The 10,448-nt window shown below is 37.1% G+C and overlaps 1 protein-coding gene and 1 pseudogene across 1 annotated transcript; both read left to right on the top strand.

Annotated features, from left to right (window-relative positions):
• Positions 1-1,296: 1,296 nt before the first annotated feature.
• On the top strand, positions 1,297-2,142 carry LOC110820247 (putative protein phosphatase 2C 80 pseudogene; annotated as a pseudogene).
• A 6,721-nt stretch (positions 2,143-8,863) lies between these two features.
• On the top strand, positions 8,864-9,697 carry LOC148269114 (uncharacterized). The gene is made up of 3 exons (XM_088214754.1): positions 8,864-9,006; positions 9,195-9,289; positions 9,474-9,697. Exons 1-3 carry the CDS (start codon positions 8,864-8,866, stop codon positions 9,695-9,697), a joined length of 462 nt encoding a protein of 153 aa, XP_088070880.1.
• Positions 9,698-10,448: the final 751 nt, after the last annotated feature.

The raw sequence follows: 10,448 nt of genomic DNA, 5'->3' as shown, positions 1-10,448 counted from the left end.
TTAAATTACTGCAGATAAAAACATCCCTGCAGGTTTTAGCACTACAACGCGAAACTGATAAGGCATCCCCCTTGTTGCCTTGGTTTTTGTTTTTTTTTTTCCTTTTCTGCCATATGCAGGAAATATGAGATTTTAGGATAACCTGATTTTGTGGTTGTCCCTTAAGAGTACTCCTTAATAAACACCGTGGGATGAATCACTTCTACCACCTTCAGTTCAGTAGTAAACATAACGACTGCTACTGCAAGTAGATGAAAGAAGGATATCCTGTTCCAGCTTGTACAGCTCTAAGCTTCGAAGACTACATGTTATCAAATTAGAAGACAAACTTGGAAGTTTTGGGGTCTGAATTAATGATTGATGGTCTTTTTCCTGTTACAGATCATGATCAAGCGGCAGAGAACAGCTTTTCCACCAAATTCTGTTCACTCTCTTGATGGTTCTCATACGATTGATGGTCTAATGGAATGCAAATTGTCAGCATACGAGAAGTTACTGGTCTTGTACTATTTTTTTAATATATTTTAATCTTGTATTTCTAAATTTTTACTTGTTCAGTCGTCAAGTTAGAGCATTGGTGAAATAAATTAAATATTACAAGAAATCATGAGGTAATTTGACCTTTTTTTTTATTATATATAATTATTACCAATAATAAATCCTTCACGGGTACAGCACTAAAATTCCCAAAACGACACCGTTTTGTTCCCGCCATCTTTTTCTTTATTTTTTTAATTAATTAATTATATGTATCACAAGTGCATAATGAAATTACCAAAAAGTGGCTGCCGCTTTTTCTTCTTCTTCATCTTCTACGACTACTAACAGACATGCCAGAATGTTGGGAGCTCACGTGCAAGCCCGGTTGAACAACTCCGAGAAGCCCGACGTCCGCCCAGAAAGTCTGTCCGGATTCCGGCAACAGAGATCGTTCTAATTAATTAATTTGGCTTCCAAGTTAAATTTGGTTAATTAATTTTACAAAATATCAGTTTAGTTTTCCGATTCTGTCTGTTCTCCTTATACAATTTGGTCATTGATTTGCTCCTATGCCCATTATCCACTTATCTACTGCCATTGATTTCCTATTTAGAACGCAGAAACCTCCATGTACTACGCATTATGTATATATCTTCGAACAGATTCTCTCTTGATCTCAAATAGATAGCCCTAATACTTGCTCTGCTTGACTTGCACGCACACATCTTCTCTCAAATTACTTCGCCCGATCATCTTCTTCCATATCATCGCTTGTTTCTTTACTCGATCATCGCTGTTCATCAACCAACTTCAACCATGATATTGAAGATCAAAAGAGTTCGTGAAGAAGACAAATACGTTTACACCATAATCGCCAAGATTGCAAAACCTTGTCCCTCTGATTCAAACCCTTCTTCTAACCTGAAGTTAGATTCAGGTTCTTTCTATCTCCCCAAGAAATCTCGCGGAGACGATGCTCATTTCGTATCCCATACCCACCAGACCGTCGGAGTGGCTGACGGGGTCGGTGGTTGGTCAAAGATAGGCGTTGATGCCGGCAACTTCGCAAGAGAGCTAATGATGAACGCGCACGGAGAAGTGGAAAGTAGTGAAGTTGTTGATCCAAGAAAAGTGCTGAATGAGGCTTTCTTGAAGACCAAGGCTGAGGGATCATCCACCGCCTGCGTTCTCACCCTCAAAGATAGTTCTCTAATCGCTGTTAATGTCGGAGATAGTGGGTTTATGGTGCTCCGGGAGAAGAAGCTGATGTACCGGTCGCCGCCGCAACAACACCGGTTCAACTACCCGTATCAGTTGGGTAAGAGTGAGAAGAGCGATCGTCCTCAGTCGGCCTTGCATATAGAAGTGGGGGTTATGGCGGGAGACGTTGTGATTGTGGGTACGGATGGATTGTGGGACAACATTCACCCTACACAGATTGAATATATTTTAATGAGAGCTGGCGATGATGAGTCATGTTGCGCCCCTAAAGAAATTGCAGAAAGAATTGGAGCGGTTGCTTTTTTCAACTCCCGCAACAAAGATTATGATTCGCCATTCGCAATTGCTTCCAGAAAGGCAGGACGTAATCACAAAGGAGGCAAGAAGGATGACATTACTGTTCTCGTTGCTTTCGTCAAATCCTCCGTATCACACCCTTGAAGGAATTAGCAGAAGTTGTTTCTTTATGTCTACGATTTGTATTCATTCTTTATTCTTTAATTCTTTTTGTTCATAATTACATGAGAAATTAGTTCTGTAATATTGAATATAAAAATCAATGACAAGTATGGAAATTCAAGTTATTTACAAGTTCTTTGCTTCCATGAAAATATGAATACTCTCTTATGTTTACTCAGTAATATATTTTGTCATTCAAAGAGAGTCACATCTTCCAAAACTTTTTTTATTTGTACTTTAACCTCTTATTTCTAATTTTTATTTTAAAAATACCCACAAAAATCAAATTTTTACCCTTTTTTAAAAAAATTATTTTTAATATCGTTTCTAATTTATTTTTTTCAAAATTTTATTTAAATAAAAATAAAATAAATAAATAAATTATTTTAAATTAATAATTAAAAAATAAAAAATTTATCTCGAATCATTTTTCGAACCCGAATATTACAGAAAATGATACTTAGCTACACACATATAACCATATATACATATATATATGATATCTAGATTAATAAAATATATTTTATAATGCGTATCATATATGTACATACTATATATAAAATATTACGTAATATGATATCTGTATATTATAAACGAGGTGAAAACCAACACAATATTACAAATAATTTATTTGCATACATTATTCTAATTTTGGGAGCACGTAGGATTATTTATTTAATACTTACAGATAGTTTCAAGCACTTTTATTCCAATATGTATCATTGATAACATAAAAAACATGTTAATTACTAGATTCTTAAGTTATTTTTTAAGAAAATAGATAATTTTGTATGTACTACGTTTTTTATATTTAATTAATATTGTGCTTGGAATGTAACACCCAAAATTTTTTTTTGAATTTTTTATTTCGTTATTATTATTAGAATTATTATAAATTATTTTTATTTTTATTTTTTCTTTTATTTATTCATTTAAATAGTAAAATAAATGTTTTAATTTAGTTTAATTTAATTTAATGAGAAATAATAATAATAATAATAATGATAATAGGTAAAATTATTTTTGGGGTTTAATTGAAAATAATTTTAGAAAAAAGAGGTGAAAATTCAGATTCTGGGAGTGTTTTTGAAAAGAAAATCGGAAACCGGTGGTCAAAACGCAATTTAGAAGAATTGCACCACGTCAGCAGCCATGTCAGCAGCCCGGTCAGCAGCTCTGGTCAACCAGGACACGCCACGTGGCAGAGACGCTGATGCGGGAAGGCCACAAGGAACGGGCCACGTGGGCGATCTGCGTGCGCGCGATCGGACGGCTGAGATCCGTTCCCGCACGCACGGACGACCCAGATCAAACGCGCGCATGGACAGCCCAGATTGCATGCGTGTGGACGGTTCAGATTGAATCACGCACAGACGGTCCAGATCGTATCGCGATGGACAGTCCAGATTCATTTCTAATTTAATCGCGATCGGACGGCCAAAATTAAATCGTGATGGACAGCTCAGATTAAAAGGGGAGGGTTATAAATAATCTCATCCACACCCAACCCCAAACCCTAACCGCAAGAGTCCTCGCCGGAGAAGACAACCCAGCCACCAGAGGAACCGACTGCCGCCGCACCGGAGCACCTTCCGACCGCCAAACGAGGTAAAATTTCTCTCATTGACTCAGTTTTCGATGCTGAATCCACCTGTGGCCAAATCGGAGCCAAACCACTGGCTAATTGGTTAGAAAACGCCGCCGAAGCCCAGCGGTGCCGTCGCAGGTTTTCTCAATTTTTGCCTCCGATGAGGCCCTTCCCGTTTCCCGTTCGATGTAATTTTTATATCACTGTGACCACCATCATTTCCTCTACAGGTTAACTGGAGCAAAACACCAAATTGCAACTCGTGCCGGAGGAGCCGCCGCACCCGAGAGCTCCGCCGTCGGTAAGTCTCGATTTTTTGAGTTTTTTTCGATCCACCGAGGGCCTTACGTGTGTTTTATCATAGGAACCAATACAAGTTTGGTCAAATTTGGCTAAAAATGGCCAAAAATGGCCAAACCGAGGCGGATCGCTGCCGCAAGCGACAGCGTCGTTGCCGGAGCACGGCGGAGCCACCGTGCTGGAATTCTAAAATTGGTCAAATAGGCCCTGGGTCTAATTTGGAGTTTTTTGGGGACATGTGCATGTACCGGAAGTGTGTTTTAGTTTCCAGAAACAAATTCAGGGAATCTAATGACTGCCCGTAGGCATAGTGAGAATCCGATTTCAGACTCCAAAACAAGTAAGGATCTCTCACCCTATATCCTATCACGGCATTAAAGCTTAATAAATGATAAAACAATATTTTATGAATTAATAGATATGTATAATTGATTAAGGTTGCTAATGGAGTCCGAATCTGATATATTTTCGCTCAGTTGCTGTTTTAGTTATTTTACAGTTTTAAAGGTATTATGGTGTCTGATATATTTATTTTATAGTTTTGAATGCATGAATCACTGTTTACTTCATTACTGCTTGATTTTGTAAATCCGATTATATGCCTGCATTGTTGGATGCTCGTTACTGGTTTATATATTCATGATTATGTGAGAAACAGAAAACTAAGAAAAGGTATGTGAATTGATAAGTGGATAAGTTGACAGCCTCACTAGATATCCTGGGAGATGGTGGACGGACCGGGTCCATAGGGAACCTTACCGGGGACGGGATCTCTTATATCGAACGGGGTATGGAGACTTTAAATGTTTTGGCGCTCATACCGGACGAGGTATGGGGACGGCTCGCTTCACCTTCATACCGGACGAAGTATTGAGGTTTATGGTTTTGGCACTCATACCGGACGGGGTATGGGGACATCCCTAGAATTAAGGTGAATGATTCACGTGTAGTGGGGACCCCTATGGATCCCCATAGATACTAGTAGGCTGATAAAAGAGGAAATTTGTTGCCTGATGATTGAAATACAAAAGTATGATATGTGTTATGTTACAGAGTGTGCATGACCTTATGATGTTTATAATGTTATTGTTTTCATAAGTTATTTTCGTGAATCTCACCGAGATAAGTGGACAGTAAAAGATTTTATTATTGATAAATAAATTTGTTATAAATTATACTCTATTGGTCGTTTTTGTTTTCTACCAACTTTTACTACTGTGACAGTGAGATAGTGTGACATCTTTACTAAGTTAGTGTAGCTCATTCCTTACTTAACCATTTCAGATCATAAGCACTTGGTTCCCGAGCCCGTTCTGCAGGAAGATGGCGAATAGAAGCCTAAGAATTTATTAGTTTTCCTTATAGGATTCATTCATAGTATTTTCTTTAATTAGTTTATTCTTTCATATCTTTAATACGTTTTGATTATTGTACAAGAGATGTTAATCATAATCTATTTTATTTCGCTTCCGCACTTAGAATAAATATATACATTTTCTTTTAGTTTCCGGGGCCGTTATATGGAATTGCTGAAAAAAAACATACTTGAAGCAATATAATATTTTAAGTTATCTAAATTAAGTAAATTATTATTAAAAAAGTAAATTGTTGCATCTTCAGATAAAAAATAAAAAAAAATATTATTAATAAAATCTATATAGTTAATATTATTAATAACTTTTTATATTTTTGTCATTTGACATGATTATTGGTGTTAGTCAATGGAGCATGAATTGTTTGAAATTGTCTTTAATGATTTAACTTATGTTGTACTTATGATGTCTTTGCAGCTTAATATTATACATATATAGATATATTTTTTTTCATATCTTTTTTTTTTTAATTATATATATTTATGTTCAATACTTATAGCTTAATACTGTATTATGTACATAATACTTACTTTTTATATGCACCTAGTGTGCGTGGAATTATATTTACTTACTTTTTAAAAAAAAGAAATATTAGGAAAGAGGACGGAAAATAAAATGTTAGGAATTACATTAACGAATTAATATTAATTACAATCTTTTATACATTGTAATACTCGGTCCTAGAATTTGATCTAAAATTAATTTTAAAATTTTAAAAAATATATAAAAATACAGTTTTGAAATTAATAAATTTTTTATTTAATATAAAATTAGGAAAAAAAGGTTGATGATGAAATTGAAAATAATTTTTTAAAAAAATAGGTAAAAATTTGAGTTGGGAGGGTATTTTTGAAAGAAAATCGAAAACTGGAGGTTAAAATACAATTAAAGAAAATTATGTCATGTAGGACCTCCCAGTCAGCAGTCTCGACGAACCGGAGCATGCCGTTGGCAAGACACGCTAACTCGGTGTCACGCGGGAGGCCATGCTGGCAATCTGCGTGGCCGCGATCGAACAGTCCGGATCCGTTCCCTTCTCATGCGCGATCGGACGGTCGCGATTAAACGCGATGAACGTCCAAATTCGTTCTTTTTTTAAACGCGATCGTACGGTCGAGATTAAATCGCGATGAACAGTGCATATTTATTTTTTTAAAACACGATTGGATGATTGAGATCAAATGCAATGAATGAACCAGATTTAAGGAAGACATGTATAAATATCTCACATCACACCGAACCCAAACCCTAGCCGCTAGCCTCCCGTCGGAGAAGAAGGACCAGTCGCCGGAGAAGGGAGCTGATCGCCGCCCGCCACAGCGTCGGAGCTACCTTCGATTGCCAAAAAAGGTAAAAATTCTCTTATCTGCTCGAAATTTGATTCCGAACACCCACATGGCCAAATTAGAACAAAAGGAATGACGGAAGAGCCAAAAACTGCAGGTAAAGCCCGATGGCGGCGCTGCGAGCAAAACTCAAAATCGCCTCCGATGAGCCCCTTCCCGTTTTCTGTTTTTTGTTTCGTGCAATTTTTTCATCATTGTGTTCACTATTCTGTTGTTTAAGTTGACTGAAGAAAAACACTCAGCTGCGAAGGTGAGTCGGCGAAGTTGCCGTACTGAAAAATCCCGCTACTGGTAGGTTTTTGTTTTTTTGACTTTTTTCAACCAACCGAGACCCCCTAACGTATTTTCTCGCAATGATGGGTATAAAACTAATTGAAACCGACCAAAAATGGTTAGGTCGAGGAAAAATGCAGCTGCAGGCGACGGTGCTGTCACCGGAGCACAACGGTGTGGCCGTGCTGGAATTCTAAAATTTGTCAAAAAAAGGTTTTTAATACCGATTTTGAATTTTTTAGGGTATTTTTAGGTATGTGAAGCATGTTTTAATATCCGTAAGAAAATTTAGAAAACCCATAGACCGCCAATAGGCGCAGTAGAAAGTTCAGTATTTCGGATACCGATTCAGATAAGAATCCCTCACTCCATTTCCTGTTATTGAATTGAAGCTTAATAATTGGTAATATGGTATTTTGTGTAATTTAAAAATTTTAAGAATAATTATAGGTTACTAATATAGCTGGAAACCAGTTAATCATTTATTTGTTGTCCTATTTAACTGATTGTTGAATTTACAACTTTCAATACATAATGATATACTGGAATGGTTAATTGATTTAATTGTGCTTCCTTAATATATATATATATTGTTTGTTTTACATGATTTACGGTTGATTTGTGAAATTAAAAATTAATGTGTAAAGAAAAAATTGATTGGTCACGTGAATTAATAAATGGTAGCCTTACTGGATATCCTGATAGATGGTGGACTGACTGGGTACATAGGGAACCCTACCATGAATGTTGTCCCTTACTGTATGAGTCATATCGAGATAGAAGAATTGAGAAAATAGATCAATGAATTGCAGAATAGTGGATTCATCTGACATAGTGTATCCCCTTAGGGAGCCGAAGTCACATTTGCAAGAAATGATGATGAAATGTTAAGGTTGTGTATTGACTACAGAGGGTTGAACAGAGTCACGATCAAGAACAAATACCCCTTCTCCAAAATAGACATGCGTTCAAGTTACCATTAGGTAAAGATCAAGACATAAGATATTTCCAAAACAACTTTCTGAACCAGGTACAGATACTATGAGTTTCTGGTCATGCTTTTGGACTAACCAATATACCAGCCATCTTCATGGATTTGATGAACAAGATTTTTAGATAATTCATGGATCAATTTGTCATTGTATTTATCGATGATATCCTAATTTATTCAAAAAGCATAGAGGAACACGCTCACCATCTAACTCAGGTTTTGCAAGTTCTCAGATAAAAAAAAATTGTATGCAAAGTTGAGTAAGTGTGGGTTCTATGTCGAGTAGATTACTTTCCTAGAGCACATCATATCAAGGGATGGAGTGTCAGTGAACTCTGAAAAAGTTAAAGCAGTGCTCTGTTGGGAGAAATTGACATTGGTCAAGGAGATTAGTAACTTTCTGAGGATGATAGATTATTACCGCAGGTTTATAGAAGAATTTCCTAGCCTAGCTATTCCTTTAACTCTACTAACAAAGAATAACATCAAGTTTGAGTGGAACGAGAATTGTGAAAGGAGCTTTTCAGAACTAAAGAAACAGTTAACTATTGCACCTGTGTTGGCCTTACCGAACAGGACAAGTGACTATACAGTTTACAGTGATGCCTCCTACCTAGGATTGAGTTGTATTCTGATGCAGCATGGAAAGGTCATAGCCTATGAGTTTAGACAGTTGAAGAGTTATGAGAAAAATTACCTCACCCATGACTTAGAACTTGCTGCGATTATGCATGCCTTAAAGACTTGGTACCATTACTTGTATGGGAAGACTTTTCATATTTATACCGACCATAAGAGGTTGAAACACATATTCACTCAAAAGGATCTCAACATGTGTCAGAGACGATGGATAAAACTCCTCAAAAACTATGATTTTAATATCTTGTATCACCAGAGTAAGGACAATGTGGTAGTTGACGCACTCAACAGAAAAAGTGCAGGTATATTAGCTCACCTAATGGTTTCAAAATGCAGGTTAATAGGGGCTTCATAACAGGTACGACTTCAGGACCTGAAAAGAGTTTTATGTTTGACCCACCTGACTATTCAACCTGAGTTGATTCAGAAGTCCAATTCGTCAATTCCACCCTAGCAACCCTTAGGAAAGATGCAGAACAGGGAGTAAATTCAGAATTTCGAGTCTCTACTGGTGGGTTGCTCAGATTTCAGGACATGATGTGTGTTTCATGTGATAGTGATGTGAAAAAGGACATCATGACAGATGCTCATAGTTTAGAGTTTGCTATATATCTCGAAAGTACTAAGATGTATCAAAGAATTAGACCACAATTTTGGTGGAACGAGATCAAAAGAGAGGTGACCGACTTTATTTTTGGTGTGTCAGCAAGTTAAGGTAGAGCACCAACGCTCAGGTGGGCTACTTCAGTTATTATCGATTCCGGAGTGGAAGTGGAAACACATTATAATGGATTTTGTGACAGGATTGCCTAAGACACGCTTGAAACATGATGTTATTTTGGTAATTGTTGACCGGTTCAACAAGTCTTTTCACTTTTTGGCCATCAAGATGATCGACCCATTGGATAAGCTAGCAATCATGTATATTCGGGAGATAGTCAGGTTACATGGAGTGTTAGTGGCAGTAGTATCCGATAGGGACCGAGGTTCACTTTTCGATTCTAGTCTAGTTTTCAGCAAGCCATGAGAACGAAATTGTCTCTTAGTACTGCATTCCACCCTCACATTGATGGACAATCAGAAATGACAATCCACACATTTAAGGATATGCTCCAAGCTTGTGTTCTTGACTTCGGGGGCTATTAGGATGATCGTTTACCCTTAATAGAATTCGCCTACAATAACAGCTACCAAGAAAGTATCGACATAGCTTCGTATGAGGCATTATATGATTGTCCATACATATCACCGATCTATTGGGAAGAGGTGGGTGATAGAAAATTTTTCGGCTCAGATCTTATGGAGGAGACTAAGGCCAAAATAGTTAAGATCTGGAATAACATCAAGACGGCTCAGAGTAGACAGAAGAGTTATGTGGATACCTGAAGGAGAGATTTGCAATTTGAGAAATGTGATTGAGTGTTTCTTAAGGTCACTCATTTTAAGGGAATTAGTAGGTTTAGCAAGAAAGAGAAACTAAATCCCCGATTTATAGGGGCATTTGAAATCTTAGACAGAATTGGTACTGTTACCTGCAAACTGTCACTACTTCCAGAACTATCCAAGGTCCATAATGTGTTTCATGTGTTCATGCTACGCAAGTATAACTCGGACCCCTCTCACATCTTAGCCCACGAGCTCTTTTCACTCCAAGAAGATTTGTCCTATGATGAGGTACCAATGGGTATTCTGGACCAAAAGAGCAGAGTACTCCGCAACCAGAAAATTTTCTTCATTAAGGTCCTATGGCAGAATCACACATAGAGAGAGGTCATATG

This window comes from Carica papaya, chromosome 1 (assembly GCF_054855325.1).
Source record: "Carica papaya isolate Zhongbai chromosome 1, ASM5485532v1, whole genome shotgun sequence".
In the NCBI taxonomy this organism is placed as follows: Eukaryota; Viridiplantae; Streptophyta; class Magnoliopsida; order Brassicales; family Caricaceae; genus Carica; species Carica papaya.
The sequence above is the reverse complement of the archived record's forward strand: the minus strand, read 5'-3'. Positions and strand labels throughout refer to the sequence as shown.

Excerpts from the sequence above, each read along its gene's own strand:
- LOC148269114 (XM_088214754.1), top strand. The coding sequence starts at position 8,864 with ATGTGTCAGAGACGATGGATAAAACTCCTCAAAAACTATGATTTTAAT. Across the intron at positions 9,007-9,194 it reads CTAATGGTTTCAAAATGCAG|ATTTCAGGACATGATGTGTG; the intron begins GTTAATAGGGGC and ends TGGGTTGCTCAG. Across the intron at positions 9,290-9,473 it reads GTTTGCTATATATCTCGAAA|GATTGCCTAAGACACGCTTG; the intron begins GTACTAAGATGT and ends ATTTTGTGACAG.